This window comes from Callospermophilus lateralis, chromosome 7 (assembly GCF_048772815.1).
Source record: "Callospermophilus lateralis isolate mCalLat2 chromosome 7, mCalLat2.hap1, whole genome shotgun sequence".
Classification (NCBI taxonomy): domain Eukaryota; kingdom Metazoa; phylum Chordata; class Mammalia; order Rodentia; family Sciuridae; genus Callospermophilus; species Callospermophilus lateralis.
The window spans coordinates 90,176,781-90,200,369 of record NC_135311.1 but is presented as its reverse complement, the minus strand read 5'-3'; the positions used below and the strand labels follow the sequence as shown (position 1 = coordinate 90,200,369).

At 38.9% G+C, this 23,589-nt stretch overlaps 1 protein-coding gene across 1 annotated transcript in view; it reads left to right on the top strand.

The window, feature by feature from the left end:
- Nucleotides 1-18,958, top strand: part of Il23r (interleukin 23 receptor) — a 59,845-nt gene extending 40,887 nt beyond the window's left edge. The window contains exons 7-10 of the mRNA XM_076863361.2: nt 10,029-10,118; nt 12,934-13,036; nt 15,965-16,055; nt 18,302-18,958. Of these exons, the coding sequence (XP_076719476.2) occupies nt 10,029-10,118; nt 12,934-13,036; nt 15,965-16,055; nt 18,302-18,958 (941 nt within the window). The remainder of the gene's footprint in view (nt 1-10,028; nt 10,119-12,933; nt 13,037-15,964; nt 16,056-18,301) is intronic.
- The last annotated feature ends 4,631 nt before the right edge of the window (nt 18,959-23,589 follow it).

The following is a 23,589-nucleotide window of genomic DNA, read 5'->3' as shown; positions in this document are numbered from 1 at the left end:
AACTTTTTTCTATGCACCTATTTTTTAATGGTTGGTGCTATGGTGTACATACTGTGTTGTATACTGATTTGCTCACTTAATTCACCTTGTAGAGTTTTTAAAACCCTATTTAATGGCTGCACAGCATTCTGGTTTTTGAATGTACTATAATTCATTTAATCATTTCCTTATTTAAATTTAATATCTATGTTCTTCTTTTTTATTTTCAATAAACTTCTTTGAATAGATTTGCACATAAACTTCCATTTCTCCTGATCTAAAGAAATTTTTGAATTAAGAGTTAAGCACATTTTGAGATGTTGATGCATGCTACCAATGGCTTTTTAGCACATCTTTAGTAGTGATTGGTTTTTACAAAAAGTATCCGTGGAAAGGCAGTTATCCACTTATTCATGAAGGACTCATTTAGCCTCTATTACATGCCAGGCACTTCCTAGGTGCTTGGGAACCTCAGCAAACAAAGGAGACAAAGATCCCTGCCTTGAAGAAGTCTCATTCTAAAGAAGACAGAAAATGAAAATCAAGCATAATAATTGCATAAGTTACATAGCATTATAAATAAAAATATAAATTGAAGCAGTAGGAACCAAACTTCACATCTGACGTATAAATTGCCTTGTGATTGAAAAACACTAAAAAGATATAGTTCCTATATTACTTTAGTTGACCAATTTCTTTGAGAATGAGGCTTTTTTGACCAACCAAATTTTCCCAGTAATAAAGTTTATTTGTGAAGAAATGCAATCCAGACAGTAGTGTTTCCTCCATGCAGTAATTTCCTGTTTTATTCTCTAAGATTCTTATTTGCAAATCAATGATTTGATTCATCTCAATACAGCATGTTTTCAAAATTACATCCAGCTAGGAGAGCAGGACAAATTCTGAAGGAGGAATAACTTGTTCTGCAGCCCCTGCATTCTTCTGTATTGCTTTCCTTCTGGAAAAAGATTTATTTTATTTATTTATTTATTTATTTATTTATTTGGTCTTTAAAAACCTGGTCTCAAGCTGGGGATGTAACTCAGTGGTAAAGCACTTGCCTATCATGGCAAAAGCTTTGGGTTTGATACACAGTAATATTTTAAAAAGAAAAAGAGACCAAAAATTACCTGTAATTGTGATTACTTGGGAGTCTGAGGTAGAATTGCAAATTCGAAGGCAGCTTAGGCAGCTTTTGAAAATCTTGTCTCAAAAGAAAAAAGAAAAAGGGTTGGGAATGCAGCTTAGTGGCAGAGGTCCCTCAGTTCAATCCTCAGGGAGGGGGACAGGGAGTAAATTTAAAAGCATATGTACAGCTATAATGCACCAATAAAAAATGTAGGGGAAAAATAAGCAAAACGTTGGTTTCAGAAAGAAACCAAATGGGGCTGGGGTTGCAGCTCAGGGTAGAGCTCTTCCCTAGCACACATGGTGCACTGGGTTCCATCCTCAGCACCACATAAGGAAAAAAAAAGTACTGTGTCCATCACAAATAAAAAATAATATAAAAATAAAGAAACCAAACCAGTCATTTATAGTAAGAGTAAAGTAACTTACAAGACTTAATTAATGTCTTTTCCTTCCTCAAAGTATTTGGTCTTTAATGGAAAGCAAAATCTTATAACTAACCAAGAAAAAGAGAATCAATCCCTTAGACCATCAGGTTTTAGCAAACACACAGAAAAGGTTTCTCTGGGTTAGATGTCCATTTTATTCTATCCTGGTTTAACAACAAGAGGCCAATTGAAGTGATGAACTGGATTCCAGGTATCTCCAAGACAATAAATTATAATAGCAAACATTTATTGGATGCTAACTATGTACTGGGCATCATGATAAGTATTTTATGTGTGGATTGCTGTTTACCATTGCAATCCTATAAAAGGATTGTGATTATTATTCCATAGTACGGAGGAAGGTTCTTGAGGCCTGAGAAGTTTTACCAAACCTGTAAAGCTGGTAGACAGTGAAGCCAAGGCATAACTCAGTCTGTGGGACTCCAGCACCCACATCATTTATAGACCTGCTGGTCACCTTCCTAAGAGATCTAGGAAGGTTCTACATCAACCCCACCCAAACCACCTACTAAATCCTCCCTACACATTACCTAATAATTAAACTATGCCAACAGAACTTCATTTCTAATGTAGGATTTGTTATGAAAAATGCAGAAACATGAGAAAAGATCCTCAAGATGTTATCAACTATTTCTACTTTGTAGTGAATACATGTGGAAGCAGCTCTGGGTTGAGGCATTGAGAATGAAGCACAGGACTCCAGGAACTTTGAATCAGGCACGGGAAGGAACATTAGATGAGGATGTAGTAGAGGTGAAGGAGAAGGTGACCTTGACCATGACAAGATTGCCACAGGCAATTCACCATGTGGTTTTCTATCTGGTCCTGGTCCAGTAAAATATCTTGAACATAGTGTTTCTGAGGGTGGGAGCCATGGACCCTCTGCATTATAATACCTGTAAGCTTGCTTAAAATGCAGATTCCTGGGCCTCTTACCAAGTGACACTTTTTCAGGAAAGTGTAAGAACCACTGTTCTAGAAGTTAGACACGCCATATAAGAGGGAAGAGAGTATCTTACAGATAACGCAGGGTACAGGCAGGAAAGGTGGGTCCAAATGGGGAGGTCTGGTTGCCCAACTCATCCCCTTGGAAATAATGGACTTGGGAAGCAGAAAAATTTGGTCATGTGAGAATCTAAGGTAATTATCTCTGCTGCCACCTGGCCACTTTTCTCTTTCCTGTTTCTCCTGAGTCTCTATCACCACGGCTCACCTCAACAGAGCAGGATCTTCAGAGGCACAGAATTGTGGGTCGGCTGCTCCAGTTAACCAATGGTAAAATGACCTCTTCTGCCTACACCCTGCCCTGCCTCTTCAGGTGAGGCTGCAGCTGATCCTGAGGACCATGAAGAGCTGCTGCAGGTGGAGCTTCTAACTCACCAACCCGTCAGCCACTATAAAAATCCCTGGGGTCTTGAAGTAGTGCAGAAGGTACCCCAAAGGGGAAAAGATTCTTTTGTCAGTGCATAGAAAACCAACACTGAGAATGTGAAAGTCAACTCCCTAAACTCACCATAACCAAAGATAAAAAGGTGAAACAACCACTTCTAGGTAGGAGTGGTTTTCAATTCTGCCCTGTAACACAGAACCCTTTGTAATGGGGGAAAAAAAAAGAGTACTGGCCTTTGATCCCTTTAATAAGTCTTAGGCCTGAGGGAAGGGCATTCACATTTCATAATGACTAATTAGCTTGCTAGAATTGCAAGTTGGAGAAGTTTCCCAGAGAAATCATATTATGCTTTTTTTTTTTTTTGACAATTTTCCAGAGGAGGGCAAGTAGGAGCAGAGCTATATGCCACGTTGTACTTTGTTCTCATCAAAGTACTGGTTGGTGCTTACCAGTGACTCTTGAAAGCTCTCATTAATACTTCAGGAGTGTTTGTGGCTAGAAGAGAAAAACCAAATATTATGTCAGTGGAACAAAATAGCGGGGATATTAAATACAATACGAATTTGAAAATGGTGGCATACGAAGTGTTTTTCAAAAGTGCTGTTATTTGTAATGAGAGGTTTGGTGATTCATTCATATGGAGATGAACAATAAATTTATAGATTCTTTCTTTACATATTTAGTTTTTGCAGAACTGGGGGTTGAACCCAAGGACTCTGTACCACTGAGCTACATCCACAGCTTTTTTTATGTTTTGCTTTTGAGACCTTTTGCCCAAGGTTGGCATAAATATGTAGTTCTTGGTTGCTAAACGTGTTAAATAGACACACATTGTTTCCTGAAATACTAATACATTGAGACTTTCCATTTGGGTTTTATTTAAATTTCTTTGGATCCTGAGCCTAATAAATCACCAGGCTTCTGAGACTAAAAAACAACTCAGAAGAGTTCCACAATCTCTCTGAGGTTTGCCATCTGTTCATAGAGGATAAAGATTAAGCTTTTCCATGATGAAGTAGTAAACCTCCTGTTTTAGGTTCCTATTGTTGTGGTACCAAATTATCACAAACTGAATAGTTTAAAACAGCAAAATTTTATTATCCTGTAGTTCAGAGAAATCCAAAATCAGTATCACAGGACTAAAATTAAGGTGTGAACGGGGCTGTGTTTCTTCTGGAAGCTCCAGACAGGATCATTTTCATTACTTCTTCCAGATTCCTAAGGCTGCTTGCATTTGTTGGCTTGTGGCCCCATCCTTCACCTTCAATGTGACAGGTGCAGCATCTTTCAGTCTCTTTCTCTGACTCTCATCCTTCTGCCTCCTTCTTACAAGGATACTTGTTATTTCATTCAATCCACCCGTATAGCCTAGGATAGTGATCCCATTCTATGTCCTTCATGCCAGATAAAGTAGCCAATTCATAGGTTCCAGGGTTTAGGATATGGACATCTTTAGGAGGCCATGATTTGTTCTACCACATCTCACCAATCCATCCACCACTGACAATTGCACTTTTGACTAGCCGGGGTGATTTGGTGCAAGCAAAATAAATCAATTCTGCTTATCTTAAGCAGCAAGGGAATCATTGGAAAGACAGCTGAAAATCAGTAGAAAGGCTGGTGAAAAGGGCATGAGGAGATGCATGTGTAAGCAGGAGCCAGAATCACAGTCTAGGAAGAACCTGGTGAGAACCCTACAGCTGGCACATGTGCCTGCCCTGTGTTGTGAAGCCCACTGCTGCTGCTGTCACCAGCCCCTGGATGTAGCTATAGCTACTGCATACATATTGGGTACTATGTGGTTTCCTGAAGCTGCAGGTTACCTATCTACATTCAAAGTCTGGGAGTTGAGGGAGCTGGCTTCTGACTAGCTAGCCTTAGGTCATCCGCTTAAGCTATTTGCCAGCTGTGCAGAGAAGGAGTATCTGCTTCCCCAAGACTTCTGAAGAGGGAAGCCCTACTTGCCTCTGACCTATGTTAGAATGCCCACAAGGAAGTAAGTCCTGGTGTTGGGCAAATCAAAAATGGCAAATATTTACCAGACTCTTTGGACTCAGGAATTAGGACAAGCAATGCTGGAGAGCAGGGCTGTACTTTTGAAAGATCTTTGACTACTGGTAGGTGTGGAAGGCTCCCCATTCTCACACATTGAGTTTTGCTACACTTCAACATCAGGCCCTCATCTATATATGGTCCATACCACTGAGGGAAATTTTCTAGATGGTTGCTGCTTTTTACCTTTTCCTCCTTTTATGCTTTGCCTTAATAACTGTCATCTGTACATTTTGTACCCCCTTCTCTCTGAGGATAAAAAGAGCTCACAGCCTAGGAATATATGAATGAAGATAGTCCCTTGGATATTTCTCTGCACACCTTGTCATCCTTAATATATATGGTTGACATAATCCATTCATCTACTCCATGATTCATTGTTTGACTTGTTTTTCAAGGTGTGGTAATGAGTGTGTTGCTGACATTTCATTTTCTCTGCCCTGGGCTTCTGGTGCCTACTTGATAAGTGTGACCACTGTCTGCACAATAATGGTGAATTTCAACCACAGGGCTAAACTGGTCTGGCCTGGAGAAATTGCTATTTTCTTAAATACTGTGGTACAGTAGAACAACCAAAGAAAGAGATTAGAGAGAAGCCAGAAAGAGATGCTTGTATTTAACAAAAGTAGGATGGGAGCAAAAAACTCCAATGATTTTGAAAACACACCCTTTGCTCTTTAATTATTATTTTATTTTTACTATGATTCCTCTTCTTGAACATCTAGAATCTTCTGAAAGAAAGTCCTAAAAAGATCCATGTCTTATCTCTAATCAAAGCCTTTATGAGGCAGGCCTTGATTACCATGGCTTTGACACAAGGTTGGCAAAGACATAGGTAAATAAAGAAACCTCTTAGGCGTTAAGACTCTTTGGCCCAGTAATTTTACTTTTAAAAGTCTGCCCCAAGGAAATAATCCAAGATATGGAAATCAAGAGATATGGAAAGGAAGTTTATGTACAAAGATATTTATCCTAAAGCTAATCATAATAGTAAGAATTTGAAAACAATCTCTAAGTCTCACAATAGCAATAACTAATGTTTATTAGGGTTTTAATTGATATAAAACATGGTACTGAGTTGCTAGATATGAACTATCTAATTAAGCCTCAAATGTGAAGCACTGCTATTATCCAATTTTACAAATGAGGAAACTGAGTCATAGAAGGGTTAACAATTTGCCAGAACCATACTCCTCCAACTAGTGGATCCAGGACTTTGACTAAGTTTCATTTGAGTTCACAGTTGGTGTTTGAAACTACCATGGTATACAGTTTCTCAGTATGACTATAACTGAATAAATTCAGTACAAATGTGACAAAATCTCAAATATCCCTAATAATACTACTAATAATGATAATTTCTCAATTAAAATTTTTTTTCTTAGTTGTAGATGGACACAATACCTTTTATTTATTTATTTTTATATTGCTGAGGATCAAACCCAGTGCTTCGCACATGCTAGACAAACGTTCTATCACTGAGCTACAGCCCCAGCCCTCAAACAATTTTTTAATGAAATAAGAAAATGTTGAATGAAAAAGGCAGAGCACAACATTTATTAACGAGTATGATTTCCACCAGGGTACAGATATACAAAAAAAAAATCTGTTAACAAATATTAAAAATGATTACTTCTAGTTGGTGAGTAAAATAAAGTTGTTTAATGCATCTCCATACTTTTCTATATTTCTGAGCATCCTATAATTAGCACATATTGCTTGTACAATCAAACAGTTGGTTTTAAGAAGAAAATAATCCTGGGCTGAAGATTCAAAGAATCAGTGCTAACTGGGTTAGCCCAATTGTAGCCCATAGTGGTGGGGTCTGGAGCCCCAGAGGCCAGCAGCTCTACCCGTCATGAGTGGCCCCAGAAGAGCAATGCTAAGCTCCAGCCTGGGAAGGCTGCTTGGAGGGCTGACTGTGCACCACACCCTGAGCTGTTCTGCTGCAGAACTGAGGTTATTAATTAAAGGGACTAGCGACCAGAACAAACTACATGTCAGAACTAGATGGGAATTTCCATTCTTCAACCTCTACCTCAGTGACATCAGGCAAGTTACTTCCCTTGAGTTTTTGTTTTCTCATCCATAAAATGAGACAATAGCATTATCTACATGATTGAGTTGCTATGAAGATTAAATGAGAGACAGCGTGTAAAGAATAATATGTTACCTGGAACATAATTAATACTCATTAAATGATTGATTCAAAAGGATAACAAATCACACTTTGCCCCTCACTAGACAGAGAGAAAAGCCCATGGAGATGATTTGGCATTGCTTCTAAGAAATAAATGTAATACATTATTACTAAAACCAGGTCTTTTGAATGGATTTGATTAATTTAGTCTGGTATCTGTTGGGCTAAAGAATATAGCTATGGTATGCTCTAAGTTTTGTCCATGAATAAGAAACTGCATGTCTTGTTTGAAACCACTCTAAATTCCCTTCAAACACATTGTCTTCTATAAGGCTAACTTTAAAGTTCAATATCAGTTAATATAAGCCATATAAAAAATTTCCCCAGATTCCCCAAATTAGAGACGAGTTAGATTTTCTGAGTACACTCCTGAAAGTAATGGGCATATTTAACTTCCTGTGACATGAATAGAATTGTCCCAATTGTGACCATAACATCGCATATATTACACAAATAATGAAAATACCTCAGAGTTTTTCTAGCACTTTAGAAAATATCCAGACCATTACAGCTGATATGTTTTTCAGTTGTAAAGGAATCTTTTTTTTGTGTGTGTGTGTGTGCATGTGGGCACATCATTTTGGGAATGCTTTCATCATATGTTAAAATGTTTCAAAATACTATAAAATAATTAATAACTGGCAAACTGAGGATATGAAATTATTTTCTTTTTCTCTCCTAATTTCTCCTTATTTCAAATGACCTAGGGGCTGGGGATGTGGCTCAAGCGGTAGCGCCTTGCCTGGCATGCGTGCAGCCCAGGTTCAATCCTCAGCACCACGTACAAACAAAGATGTTGTGTCCGCTGAAAACTAAAAAAATAAATAAATGAAAAATGTTTTTAAAAATCCCCCCCCTCTTAAAAAAAAAAAAAGAAAGAAAGAAAAAAGAAATGACCTAGCCACTTGGTGGCAGTATGCCATGAAGAATACGATCTCTGGCTTCGTTTCAGTCCCATGATTAAAAATTTTGTCATTGACTTGATTTTGTCTCTGATAATCTTGTTTACAAGTTATGTTACTTCATATATCTGATTCTTTGTAAAATTACCCTCTAATAGTTAAGCACCTCTTTTAAGTAACTTTAATTTAATCTAATTTGAATGAATGCATCTGGTTGATTTGAAAGTCTGATAGCAAATAGACCCCAAAGGAAGACTGCATTTATTCTTTATTAGGGCTAATAAATCCCTAGTCAGATGTAAAAATTATTTTTATATGATGCCAAATAATAACTAAATGAAGTTTCCATGCCAAATAATCACCTGTAACTTATAAAGCAGAATTATATTCGACTGAATTGAAAACCAACAACACTATTACTTTTAAATAAAAATACAAATTTTAAAATAACAAAAGTGAAAATAAAAATAATCCTGCAACCTATGTTTATAAACCTATGATTCTGCCAACTTGAAATTCTTGTTGCATTTTAAGGTATTATTTCTACTGCTAAAATTTCAAATTAAGGCAAATACAGACTCCAGCTTGTGCTCTCCGAGAATAAACATTGGCTTGTTAAACAGAGACTGAGATGCGTGAACCTGGCTGCCCTCGGTTAGGATACAACCTTAACCCTTCAGAGTTTGATGGAGCCCTACACCAGGGAGAAAAAGAAATTTAGTAAAGTATTGAGAAGCCATATTCACAGGAAACACTTTCCTTTTGCTGTAGAGAAGCCAGAATAAAAACACAGGAAAGAACTTTTGGCTTTTACAATGTTTTCATCTTCTAAAATTCCCTGCCCTATTGTTGTTAGAGAACAGCCCTTCAATAGAGCTTTTTCCTGCACCCAAATTAGCCTTTCTCAAAAATTTCCAAAAACCCATAGGAATTTTTTTACTAAAAATGTATGTTCTAATTCTCAAAGAAAAATCTTGTGGGCCACATAGCTTATTATATAATCCTGTGATATCTCAGTGACAGTTAAGGGATGCCTTAAGTTGTGATTCCTGCCTGGACCAAGAAGAATATTTTGAAAAGAAAAATGTGACTACTGACATCAGAATGAATAAATAAGGGCTTCAGGGACTCCCGGAGATGCAGAGCTTAGAACCATCTTCAGAAATGTCTTCTGATAACTGATAGAATTGTGTCCTTGAAGTCACCTCTGGCAGCTTCTAAGTATCAGAAAGGGGTGGACTGGCAAGGTCTCTCTGGGACTCTTGCGTTCTGACTTAAAGTAAGTTAGCTGCCAAGACTGTTCACCCATTCCTGGTTGGAGGCCTTCATTAACAGGCTTCAGACAGCCCTCATGACTAGGCCGGGCTGGCCAGGATCCTTGCCATTGGGAAAGGAGCAGAGAGGAGTCATTAATGACATTCCACCCCTGTGTTACAACCCCAAAGTGTCTGCTAATCAAAATTGAGCTTCTTGTGGGAAGCCAAGAGGGGGCGAACAGCTTCCCAAAGATTGCACAAAGGCCAAAGTGACACATCTCCTAGGCCCTTAAGGAAACTTAAACCTTATTGCATCATCTATTGGAAGGAAACAAGTAGAAAACAATTATTGTGCATTTTTCTGGCTCAGTGAAATAAAGCTTCTTGGTATTGTTGCCTAGAAGCCTCATGAAATTAGTGGACACACCCTGAAATTTTACAAACCCTCAGCGGTTTCTAATTGTCCCTGCAATATTTCCTCCTTGGAGATTTACCAAATTAAATAAAAAAAAAAAGAGAAAAGACACATTTGCAGGCCATTGTTTTTATTTCACCCTTCAAGCCTATGAAAGTTACTGGTTGACTTTAATCATCTCTGAGCAAGGGAAGAAAGTCTCCTGAAGAAATGGAGCCACCTGAGTTCTCTTTTCTTGATGTTCTTTTCTTTTTAAGTCCCCCAGGTCACACCAAAATCCTTCCAACGTGATACTCGGAATTCTGACCTTCTCATTTCTTCCACCTTAAAAGGACACCTTTCTTCTGGTAAGAAAATAACACGGAGGCTTTTTCAGAGTCCTCAATAACCACCCATTTTAACCCCCACACTGAAAAATTCACATGGCAGGCATGAGTTTCTGGGCAATAAGATATGCCATATGCTTTCTATAGAAAAATACTCGGCAAAGTTCGAAAATATGTTTAAAATTAAAGAAAAGGAGAGGTTTAGGTGGATTTTGCCAACTTTTACAGTGAGTTGGACAGATTTTCATCTCAGTAGGTAGGTGCTGGGTCTCAAGTCCCAAAAACTTCTAAAAATATATCACTCTCTGTCTACCATGTGCTAGGAGTTTTATATACATCATCTTTTTCAATCTTCAAAACAATCTGGTGAGATAAGTGTTATGGATCTATTTTGTAAATGAGAAAAACCAAAGCTCTGAGGGATGGAGGAATGAGTCCAAGGTCACACAGCTGCTAAGGGACAGATAAAAATTCAAATACTGTTCTTTTAAATCCTGAAATCTGTGCTCTTTCTCTTACACAAGTAGCTCCCATTTAATTTGTTGATATGACTGGGTAAGTTTCTGCTGATGAGCATAATCAAATGTTTTAGGCGTGAAAAAAATATTAGATTAGGTTGTGTAATGGGTGCTTTAAAATATTTTAAAATATCAGGTTAAATAAAATATTTAAAAATATTAGATTAGGTTGTGTAATGGGTGCTTTGAGTAGCTTTTGCATTGCTATAACCAAAATGCCCAACAAGAATGACTTAGAGGAGGAAAATATATTTGGGGTTCATAGTTTCGAAGTTCTCTGTCCATAGATGGCCTACTCCAATGCTCTGAGCCCAAGATAAGGCTTGGGGGAAGGGCCTAGGAGAGGTAAGTTGCTCCCCCCCCAAGGCACACCCCCAGTGACACACTTCCCCTAGCCATGTCCTGCCTGCCTATAGTTTACACCCAGTCTGTTCATTCAAACTAGTATGGAGTGATTAGGTTACAGCTCTCAGAATTCAGTCATTTTTTACCTCTGAACATTTCTGCAGTAACACAGGTGCTACTGGGGGACACCTCACATCCAAACTGTAACCATGGGCAAGTAAAATTCTAAATATAAGTTTCAGACTGAAAAACTTTGGCATGACTGTTTCAACATGGTAGACCATTTATCTCTTTGCATAGAGATCTGACTGGACCAGTGTAAGAACTTCTACAGCTTGTGTTGATATTCCTTGCACCTTCATTGATTCATTCAACAAATATTCAGTAAACAACTCTCAAGTGCCAGGCATTAGTTTGAGTGATAAAAAATCAGTAGTGAAAAAAAAAAAAAAAAAAAGAAGAAGAAGAAGAACAAAGCCCCCAATCTTCATGGAGCTTCCATTCTAGATAGAAGAGAAAAATAACCAACAAAAACAACAAGAAAACCAGGTGGTGGCTAAGTGTTACAAAGAAACACCAGACAGGGTGAAGGCACCCTGGATTTGTAGATGCAAATCACTCATGAGTCAAGTGTTTAAGTTCAGTGCAGATTCCTAATTATGGATGTCTATACAGACATACAACTTGATAGTTTTGTTAGAATTGTGGAAGCCAAGAACTCAAGGCAGTTCTACTAGATAGGTATTAAAATCCCTATTTTATGGAAGAGGGAACCTGAGCCTCAACATGTTTACAATCATGCCCCACAGTCCCAGAACTGGTAAATGGCAGAGTTCAACTCAGCTCTTGGTTGCTCCTCCCCACTTCTTAGACCCCTTCTTCTAGTATCACGATAATTGGGGAGTTCTCAATCCAAGGAATGTGGCAGTCCATAATCCCTTTAGTGGCTTGAAATATTCATCCACGGATCTTTAGCTCTGGGAAAACACCAGTGTCCTATTCCATTGGGATTTGAAGATAAAGCTACACAGGTGCCTGCTTGCCAATTGGGTTTAAGAGAGAAGCTGGTCAGTCTGGAGATCCCAAAGGGCATAGCAGGCACAGAAGGGCAATAACTAGGGTGGGGGCAATATAGTATGTGTTTCCTGGTTTGTATTCGAAAAGAGGTAGTGAGGGAGGACGGAGGACCACAGGGAGGCCAAAACCCAGCATGACTCTAGAGAAAAGTCCAATCTAAGTCATGCCTCAACTATCTTCTGTATTTGAATATCAGGTTTTCTCATGTACTAGGGAGAAAATGTGATAAGTGTGGTGGGTAACACATGCTGAATAAGTTATTTTAATTATTTAAAGGAAATTAACTCAATGCCAAAATGCAAGAACAGCATTGTTTCTAAAATAAGTATAGGACTATAGCAATGTTGATTTTTTTCTTATGCCATCTATTGTTCTAGGTAGAGTGAATGTCCTTTCTCAGCAGGAAAAATTTCATAAAGAATGATGAGAAGTTGCACACAGATTTTTTTTTTTTCTCACATAAAAGGTTAAAAAACAAAACAAAACACAACAATCCCGGTTGTGATGGTGGCCAGCATTAGGAATTTTTCACAGGAAACTGGGAATTCTCACCTGTGTCAGACAAACCAGATGAGGTTCATTACTAAATGTTTTTAAATGAAATATGCACTCACAAGCTGACCACATCTGCTGGAGATGCACTTCTAGAAACCTGCTGACACCAGATACATCAGTCCAATTTTCTCAAACCAATAAGGCTGTTTCCTGGGGGTCTAGTCATGCATTTTGAAAGAGCAGTGGCTTCATAGCCCAAGGCATAGGTGGTCTTTGCCTCCGCTTTTCCTCTTCCTTTGAGATCAGTGACCTTCACTTTGAACAGAGTAGAGAGAACAATGCTGCTGGCATCAGATGGACGCTAACGCTTAGTTAAAATTATTTTTCTTTCCTTTCATTAGACAACAGGCAAGACATTGGACTTTTATCGGGCATGGTCTTCCTTGCTGTTATGTTGTCAGTTCTCTCTTTGATTGGGATATTTAACAGATCGCTCCGAACTGGGTAGGTTTTTGTAGTTTCTGTGTTCTAATTTAGGCCATATATATGTGCTATCAAAATGTTGTCAACTCAGTTATTTACTAGAAAAACCCATTAACCTTTTTACTCAGCAAAAGGAAAATTAAAGGTCCAATGCTTAGTGCCAAGCTCTTTACAAATACCATTCATTTAATCCTCACAATGACCTACCAAAAAGCGTCATGGTCTGTTTTTCAGAAGACCTGAACAAGGCTGAGAGGTTGTCCTCTGCCTGGGATCATAGAGCACTAGGCCAGGAGTCCAGCTAGACAACGTTGACATCCACACCCATGCTCCCCACCCGCCACAGCCTTTCCATGGCACCCCAAGCAATCCACAGCACCTGGATTCCTCTGAGTAACCATTATAGCAAACCTTGAATTCTACCCAAAGAAATCAGCTGAATCAGTGTGGAAAGAAGTATAGGTGTTTGCATTTGTCACTTTGTTACCAGTAGTGTTGGTGGCGAGGGATCCAGCCCCTTCTTCTTGATTCTTTCAGTCTGTCTCCCTACTATATGGTGTTAGTGGAGATCTGTGCCTAGTTATTGAAATTTTGAGATTATTATGAGATTTTGAGAGAAGCAAGGTCTTTGGTCCTCTCAGTTTTACTGGATGCCTTGAGTATCTCTAATGTGTTCATAGACAGGTCGTTTCATGTGGCAGTTTCCCAGTATATCCAGTTACGCACAGATGTTGACACATAGGAACATTCTTTGCCAAATTGGCACTGAGTTTCTCTTTCTTGTCATCACTTGCTTCGTGAGATAATCGTTCTTTAAAATTTATTATCAAAATGCAGTAGAAAGATTTTAAGTGAGCTATTTGAAATAAAGTATTTTAATGACTTCTTAGATTTTCCCTTAGAATATTTCAAAATTTAAATTACACATTAATGAGCATATCCCTAATAGTTGTCTTGTCTAGTTGACAAGGTGGCAACTAGAACTTCATTTTAGGTAGTTTTAAAATATGCTTGATCATAAAGCCCCTTGAAATCTAATCCTAATTTCAAAGTAATGCTACATAAAGATTCTAAATTTTTTTTAATAACCAATAAAAAAAAAAAGATTCTAAATTTTGTGTTCTTATCCAAAGAAATTTTACTTAATTTGAAATTTTAAATAACTTTAGGTTTATTATTAAAAATAACCTAATAACTGGAGCTGGGATTGTAGGTCAGTGTTATAGCATTGCCTAGCATGTGTGAGGCACTGGGTTCAATTCTCAGAACTGCATATAAATAAATAAAGGCCCATCAACAAGTTAAAAAAAAAAAAACAAACCCAACTAAAAACTAACTTTGGGTTGGTAATGACAAATAAGGAAGTAAGATAATTCTTGATTAACTTAATTAGTTGAATAAGTACACTTTTTTAAAAGATAAAAGAAACAAAGATAATTCCAATATAGCTATTTTACATATAAGCAGTTATTGTTAATTTATATAAAAACCCATTATTTATGGGCTGGGGTTGTGGCTCAGTGGTAGAGTAGCATGTGTGAGGCATTGGGTTCAATCCCCGGCACAATATAAAAAATAAACAAATAAAACAAAGATTTTTTTAAAAAAATACATTATTTATAAAATCCCTACATCAGAAACAGAACTGGACAACAGAAGACAAAACATTTTAAACATAATGAAACCAAAACTAAGTAAATATATATAAATATATTCTCACTGTATCAATGTGCTATATAAAAACTTTACCACAATAACAAGAATTTACTAGTTTGATCGAATTTTAAATATAGAAGGAGTAAAAAAAACTGAATCATAAAACATTGTATAAACATATGTAAAGCAACCATTTTTACCCCAAAGTCCAAGGTCAAACAGGGCTTGTGGCATTCATCCAGCCATTTTAGTTGTTACTTAATAAAAAGTTTTAGAGAATCTGTTTAAAACAGATTCCCAAGTCCTATCTGTTGTTCGCAGGTCCTTATTAACATGTAAAACTAAGCCTGAGCTGAGTTTAGTCTCTTCCATGTTTCTGGTGAAACCTTTCCACCCTATGGATTTGAATTTTCAATATGTGAAGTATTTTATTTTATTTTATTTTATTTTATTTTTTTAAAGAGAGAGAGAGAGAGAGAGAGAGAGAGAATTTTAATATTTATTTTTTTTAGTTATCGGCTGACACAACATCTTTGTTTTGTATGTGGTGCTGAGGATCGAACCCAGGCCGCATGCATGCCAGGCGAGCGTGCTACCGCTGGAGCCACATCCCCAGCCCCAATATGTGAAGTATTTTAAACTTAGTGGCATCACCAAGAATAAGATGGAGGGGCAGGAAGCTCTCTCTTCTTTCCATCAACTCATCCCTAGGATACTTAATAAGCACCCAGTCTAGGTGGAAACCAGTGCTCACCACACCACATAGTTGTTCCCTTACCTCCTATTCCAACCAAGTAAAGAAAATTTGATAATTGCGTCAACAGTATTTGGAATAATTACAAAATTTAGAATTAGGGGAGGTTGAATTATATGTTTTTATTATATATTAGTCTCTTCTTTTGTATTTAATAGTTATGGTTGCCTTAGAAAGTTCTACAAAATATCCCTCACTTTTTCAAACTTTTCCACCCTGGCATGATCTGCTTAGAGTGGTTTGCTGTATTTAACAAGTGTGTGGTTTCTCCCAATTCTCTTGAACCTAATGTGTTTTGAAATGTTCCTGCTCATTAGAAAGAAGCAGAACAATAGAGACCAGAGGAATACCTGAAAAGATATTGAGTCAACTTTCCCTTAACTTTAAGAGATGAAAACCTTTGTCCCCGTGTCAGGAAGTCTTTTTATTTTGCATTCCATTCTACTTGTTCCATTCTCTACCTCTTCATCGCCTATGATTGCCTGCACCAATCATAAAGTAAAATGCTGCTTCTAATATGTCATGTTTGATTTTTTTAGAATTAAAAGAAAAATCTTATTGTTGATACCAAAGTGGCTTTATGAAGATATACCGAATGTGGAAAACAGTAATGTTGTGAAAATGCTTCAGGTAACCAAACACCATCAAATAAAAACAGAGTGGCAATTGGGACCAAGAGTGGGGTCTAATGATTAGAGTGAAATTTCCATTCAAATATGTAGCTCCACATATTAACATAATTACACATGTCTAAAGAAACAAAACTGTACATCTTTCAAATCCTACTTAAAAAGGATGAAGGAATAGGGTTAGGAGAGGAAAACAGAAAGGGAAGAAAGAAACCATACTATTCAAGAGAGAAATGTGAAGCGGAAGAGTGTGGGTCAGGTACTGAGGTCATTAGACCAAGAAACTGGCAGAAGTCTTTAGGCGCAAAGGATGGAGGGAAGAAAACTCAATGGAATGAGCTTCAAAGACTCAAAGAGGCTTCTGTTTCACGTGAGGTAGAGAAGTGGTGGAGCCGATGGAGGACACCACTTTCTATTTTAAACCCAGGGGAATATGAGCAATTAACATGAGGGGACTGGAGGATGGTGTCCCCAGTGGGTAGGCAGGTTTCCGTTTCAGCAAAGAAATGCACCACAGGAAGACTAAGGATAGGGCTTTGCTGGCCGTGGAAGAGGGAGAGGGTCTCTGTGTGTTTCTAGCCATCTGCTCAGCTATCCAGGGCCTCGAAGCCCTGTCAGTGGGCCAGACATGTCATCCAAGCGTTGCAGTGCAGGGATGTACATGCAGTGACACAGGAGCCCACATGTGTGACAGGAAACGCACAGAGACGAGAAGGAGATCCTGAGGAGAAAGCGAGAGCATTCTAAGCAGAGGTGACAATGTGAGCAAAAGTACAGAGGTAAGACCAGCATGTCAGGTAGCAGAAGGTCATATTTGTCAAGCAAATAAGCGTGGCCCTGTTTGCAACTCTGGTGAGCCCATTCATCGACTCTTTCCCCCGCCTCACATCATTTGAACAAGAGGTTCCTAGCCTAAACCTAAAAAAAAAAAAAAGTTTTTAAGGTTTTAAAACCACCTGCCACAGAATGAAGTTCAACTGCCGTAACACAAAACTTGTGAGGTGACCCCAGTCCCCATCCCAGCCATACTCCAGTCACTCCTCACATCAAGCTTTTCCATTAAGCAACACCCAACTGTTGCTCTTGCCCAAACCTGGCAAGTTCTCTGAGGAGGCAAGGCATGAAGAAAACCTGAATAACACTTTCACATAACTTTATTTGAGATCCTCCCCTTTGCCAAACTCCTGTCCTACTCTGGGCTCCTGGAATTGGAGGGGAAACTTGGTTTCCTTCAGCTGAGTTCTGGGTTGCTGCTCAAGACATTAAGGAGTGGTCTGCTCAGAGCTGTCGTGACAGAATGCATAGACGGATGGGTGTAAACACCAAGCATTTGTTCTCACAGTTCTATAGACTGGCAGGTTCACGATGAAGGTGCCAGGCACCTGAGTTCCTGTTGAGGGTTTCCTTGCCCTCCTCACCTGGCAGAGAGATCTTTCTCATGTCTCTTGTTCATGAATCCCATTCATGAGGTCTCCACCCCCATGACCCACTTACTTCCCAAAGGCCCTCACTTTCAAATAACATCACTGTGGCTTCAGCATATGAATGGGGGGTGGTGGGGTTGGCACAAATGCTCAGTCTGTGAAAGATGGCTCTCATTTTATAATTGTGTTGGCTAGAGTTATTTGCCCTGGGAGGCTGGCACTCAACTGGAAGGTCTCAAGTCCTTCCCTCAAAAGTCAGCAGGCGGAAACCTTCACCCACCTTCCTGATGGTCCCACAGACCTGAATTGTGAGTGGCTGGGCACCCGGAGAGCCTCAGCACAGGCACACACCACAGCCTCACCCTCAATACGTAAACAAAATAGGAGTCTCTCCCCTTTCTTTTATTTAAACAACAAAGTGGCTTTTTCCCCCCTTGTAGTAAGACTCCATAATATTAAGAACTATTCCTATATATTCCAAAGCCCCGCGTTAATATGCAAGTTAATCATCAAGTCCCATCTTCCTCTTTAAAACTTTTAAACTGAGAGATATGCTTAAGAGGCACGGATTATTTTTATTGCTCCTTTCTTTCAGTCACCTCTTGGGGAGGATTTCATAAGGATTTGGAAGCAAGTAAGAGGACAAAAGACAAAAGGAGGAAATCATACAGGAAGATAAACAATATGAGAAAAGGGAGGGAGAGAGGTTGAGGGAAAGAACATTCCAGAGCTTATTCAATTATCCAGCTGGCTCCTTTTAAAATTTTTTTTTTTTTTTTTTTTTTGTAAAACAAAACCATGTCCTTTTTTTCCTCCCTCTTAGGAAAAAAGTGAATGTGTGACTAGCAATTTCAGTGAACAAGTCCTTTATGTGGATCCCATGATTACAGAAATAAGGGAACTTCTTTTCCTGGGAGAGCACAAGCGCAGGGATCGCGAGAAGGAAAACACAGAGTCCCTGGAGACAAGAGACGGCCGGCCAAAGTCACTGTCCACCAGCAATCCCATTGTGTACCTTCCTGACCTCCACTCCGGATATAAACCCCAGATTTCAAATTTTCTCCCCGGGGAACAGCACCTTAGCAATAGCGATGAACAGGACTGCTCAACCCCTGCACAAGTCGATTCCTTGGACCTGGAAAGGAATATGAGGTTAAAAAAATATCCTAACTTTGGTTTTTCTGTGTCAAGTATGAATTCACTGAGCACCACGCTGGTTCTGGAAGAATTAAGCCTCATTTTAAATCAGGGAGAATGCAGCAGTCCTCCTGACCTACAAAACTCAGCTGAGGGGGAAACCAGCATGTTTTTGGAAAACAAGTCACCCAGTGATCCGGTTCTGGAACAGACCCTGCTGCCTGATGAATTCGTTTCCTGTTTGGGGACCATGGATGAGGAGGAGTTGCCATCTATCAACTCTTATTTTCCGCAAAATATTTTGGAAAACCACATCAATAGGATTTCATTCTTGGAAAAGTAAGTGGGGTGGTCAGAATCCATGTGGGAAACCTGTCCTGCGGTGGGAAGTTGGAGCCGTCCCTCAGCTGAAATTTAATTCTTCCTCAAAGGCACAAAGGTAGTACCTGCCTGATGGCCACAAAAAAGCAGCATTCTTAGGAATATCACTGTGGGGTCTTTTTTTTTTTTTTAAATATAAACTATTTCCTCTTTATATTTTCCTTCAGTGAAAGGTGTAGAACAGCTCTTTTGTAAGAAGAAAGGATAAATAATACAAAAGATGTGGTAGTGAAATAAATCTGGGAAAACAGTTCTCTAAAATTAAAACGTTATTCACTTGCAAGGGGAAAAGCAAGTTTAGTTTTCAATTGATCACTTAAAATTCTCTTGAGTGTATATAGATATAGCTCCACACAACAAAATTAATAAAACAAAAGAAACAGGAATAGTGTGTAAGCATATTTGTTATATGGTTTTCCCCACTACTTTGAATTCAGGTATTAGAGATCTGATCTCACATAGTGTGTTTTGGACTAAAAGAATTGTATAGGAATGATGATGGAAACTATGAGGGTATATTTTTCATTCAAGTTTGAGTGGTGGCATTGTTTTTCTGTGGCATAGTTGATGTATTATTTACACTATAGCAGAATCCATGAGGTGTATCAGATGCAGAATCACCAGGATACATTTTTTAATCAAATATATGTTAGACATGCCAGAAAATGATTGTTAAACCAGATATGTGTCCAAATCTGGAATGGAAAACACTGGCCATACTTGCCATTGCCCCCTATTACATATCTCTTGCAGACATCCTGAGCTGATCACTACATACCTACTTTACTTTCTCCAAAATAAAACATTCCTACTCACAGTGTAAAAAAGCTTATCCCATGCTGTGAAGTTCTATTGTTTATCCTAAAGCATATAGGCACAAATATGTTACCCTTTACATGTTCTAAAAGGAATATATTTTATATCATATATATGTATATATGATATCACTAATAAAATACTATTGTTTAATATCTTAATTTGTAGGTTATCATATGCCTTTGCTTTGCTCTTCTCCAAAGGGAGAATCATAATGAAGCAAGTTGGGGTACTATTTTTTTGTATTGGGAATTGAACCCAGGGGTGCTTTACCACTGAGCTACATTCCCAGTCCTTTTTATTTTTTATTTTGAGACAAGATCTTGCTAAGTTGCCAAGGCTGGCCTCAAATTGATGATCCTCCTGTCACAGCCTCCCAAATCTCTAGGATTACAAGCATGTACTCCTTCTTCTGGCTAATATTCGGTTTGATGTTTTCCAGTCTGATGAAAATATCGGATAACATGTGAAAAATATTTTCATTGTGTTTCACCCTAATTGTTATCTAATGCATATCAAAGCAGCTTTTGTGATGCTTCAAGGATGACAGCATCATTTGATCTTCAGCAAATGCTTCCACGGTAGCAAGCACCTCCTTGAGTTCTTCTCGGTGCCCTGGGAGTCGGAAGGGAGCTGCTATCCTTTCTGTGGTGTCCCTCACAAGCATGTTGCTATTCACACGGAGGAAGCACTTCTGATTCCATCTTTGCTTTAGACCCATTTGTTCCAGATGGACTGGAAATTGAGGTTATTACTCCAATTCACGGGGAAATTTTCAGTTGCTTTATCACAATGCAATCTTAGTGTAGTCAGCTTTTTCATTGATGTGACCAAAAGACCTGACAAGAACAGTTTCAGAGAAGGAAAAGCTTTTGGGGGGCTCATGGTTTCGGAGGTCTCAGTCCATAAACAGCTGGCTTCATTTCCTGGGGTTTGAGTGAAGGCTGAACATCATGGCCCAGGAGTGTGGCGGAGGGAGCAGATCAAGATATTACACCAGGAAGCAGAGAGAGACCGAGCTCAGCTCACCAAATATAGACCCCAAAGGCACACCCCCCCAGTCACCCCCCTCCTCCAGCCATACCCCACTTGCTTTCAGTCACCACATAGTTAATCCCTGTCAGGGGATTATTTCACTGATTGGGTTGAAACTCTCACAACCCAATCATTTCTCCTCTAAACCTTCTTGCATTGTCTCACACATGAGCTTTTGGGGGACACCTAATATCTAACCATGACACTTGGCAAAGAATCAAGGGGTTTCTTTCTATAATTCTTTTATTTAACAAGGATTCATTGAACTATTGAATGCCCAACTATGTGGAATTCACCTTGGGGACATGGAGGTTATCAAAACCAGCCAAGTCCCTAGAGCCTCGGGGCTTATATCCTAGGGATGAGACAAAGTGAGGACAAGTCCTTGCTCTCAGGAGCTTGTGTGGAGGTAGGGAATGGAAAGAGGCCGGAAAACACAAGAAGGCGAACGCAGAAAATAAGTGTGGTGTAGAGAGGTAAGATGGGGTAATGTGATGGAGGGTGACCAGGTGGCCGCTTTATGGCGGTTGGTCAGGAAAGAGCTCTCTCTGGAATTGACGTTGACCTTGCAGTCTGAACCTCAGGAGCCAGTATGGGAAAATCAGCTTGCTACTAACAAGTCCCTGAGGACGAATTGAGTGGCTAATGCCTTTCCTTGTTTCCCTCCTGGACTTTCACCTCCTACCTTTGCCTTCCTCAGCCAGAATTTTCTGTAGATGCTGGGGACAGGTGTGAGTCTCTTCCTCTTCCTATTTTGCTCTTGGGCCTATTATTAACTTTCTTCCTGGAAATATCACAACATTAGTAGGTTGCTGAGTTCTAAAGGGGCATGTCCTGTCTATTGGTGTGTGTTAAGGAGAAAGAGGAAGAGAAAAACCCTCTCATGGTACCATGCAGCAAGAGGAAAGGGAGAGGAATACAAAGACAGACAGATTAATATTTAGGAAAGTTGGAACAAAATGGAGAGCCCCTGTTTGGACCAAGACTGTTGGGAAATATCCAGTTTCCTCCTCTTCTGCCAGCTTCTTGTCTCTTATCTTCTTTTTCAACAGGAGAGGCATCAGTGAAGTTGAGTTTGGGGGTATATCCCTGGAGTACGTATATACATGTGTATATGCACTTTCTTTTTTAAATGACAATTTTTTTGAAAACCGGAGTTAGAAATAAATATTGAAAATATGAGATGGTGCATGCATTTTGGGACACAGCTATCAGGTGACGCTGTCCCCTTGTCCCAGTGTGTCCCCAGATTCTTCATTTGTTTTATTTTTTGTCATCTTGCCTTTGACATAGAGACAGCACATGACTTTGCCACAGGACAGATATTTTTCAAAAATAAATTTCAGCTTTGGATCCCCTTTCTCCAAAGGAGAGGATCTTTGGATCCTTTCCTTTCCCCCCGCTCTTCTGAAGCAGTATGAAAATGGGTTGCTGGGGCTGCTTTTCCATCCCAGGTCCTGGCCTAGCCTCAAGAAGCTTAGACCTCTGAACTGAGCCTCACTCTTCATCTCAGCCTCCAGGGTGCCAACCCCGGCCACAGATAACCAGAATGCCCCCAAACCTGCCTGGACGCTGAATGAGGAGGTGGAAAGGGACTTCCTCCCAGAGACTATTAGCAGAGGCCAGACTGTATGCAGTAATGACCTTGCTTCTCCCCAATTACTTTATCATAGATATCTGGGCTTTGTTCAAGTTTATGTTCTTTTTGAGATCAGTAGGAATGAAATATTGTGTTGTGGCCATAATTAGGTTTTATAAACCTAGAAATTGTCGATTCCTGCTGCTGTTTATCTCCTTAGGAAGTAATTATACCCATTATAGGAGTTTATGTTTTAATGGGAAATGTTACCCACTTGGCAGACACTATTGATTTTAAAATAAAAGAAGTGATTAAAAACAATTTATGATTCTCTCTTGGGTAAAAAGCATGAAACCAATATAAAATAATTGGATTCTGATTCATAGAATGGATTGTGCACCACTGTCGAGGATGCCATAGTTAAAGCAAAATTATAAGGAACTCTAACAAAGACTCAATAGAATGTCATTATGTCTCTTTCCCACGGCTAAGATTACACTATTAAATCCCAATTAATGTTTCATGTTAGGGCTCTATTAGCCATTTTTCTAATTCAGTTTTCAACTTCATTGAGGATAACCACTGAAAATCTTCTTTTATATGCAGAAGCTCCATCAATGTTCTGAAGATGCATTCTCTTTTTGCTTATGGTTGGGAATACAAATTATTATCTAAATTATCATACTTAGCCTTTAGCAACAATTTAAGAACTTAGTCTCAAATAACCCATTTTTATTTGGGTCAGGAAGAGTATTCTGACCTAGTTTCATGAGAGGAGAAACAAAACCAAAACCAAAAATGCCCCACAGAGCTGAGCAGCAGCGCAGGTGAAGCACAGTTCTTTCCCAAGACCATTGTTTTAAAAATTCAAGCAAAACAAAGTGCTGTCTCTAACCATAAAGGCATACCTAAAATTAGTGACTCTGTCTGAGAACAGGAAGGAAATCATAAATAGTCAAACACTGGAACCAAAGTGTGAGATAGGAAGTCAATAAACCTTACTGTTTTCTTTCTGTTCACATCCTGCCTGAGAATTTTATTAGAAGAGCATAAGAAAGAAATAATCTAATAGTGAATTAAAGAGAAAGTGCTTTTACTTTTAAGTTACATAGTAATTCATGCAAATGGATTTTTCAGTGATCAAAGTAATACCCATGTGAATG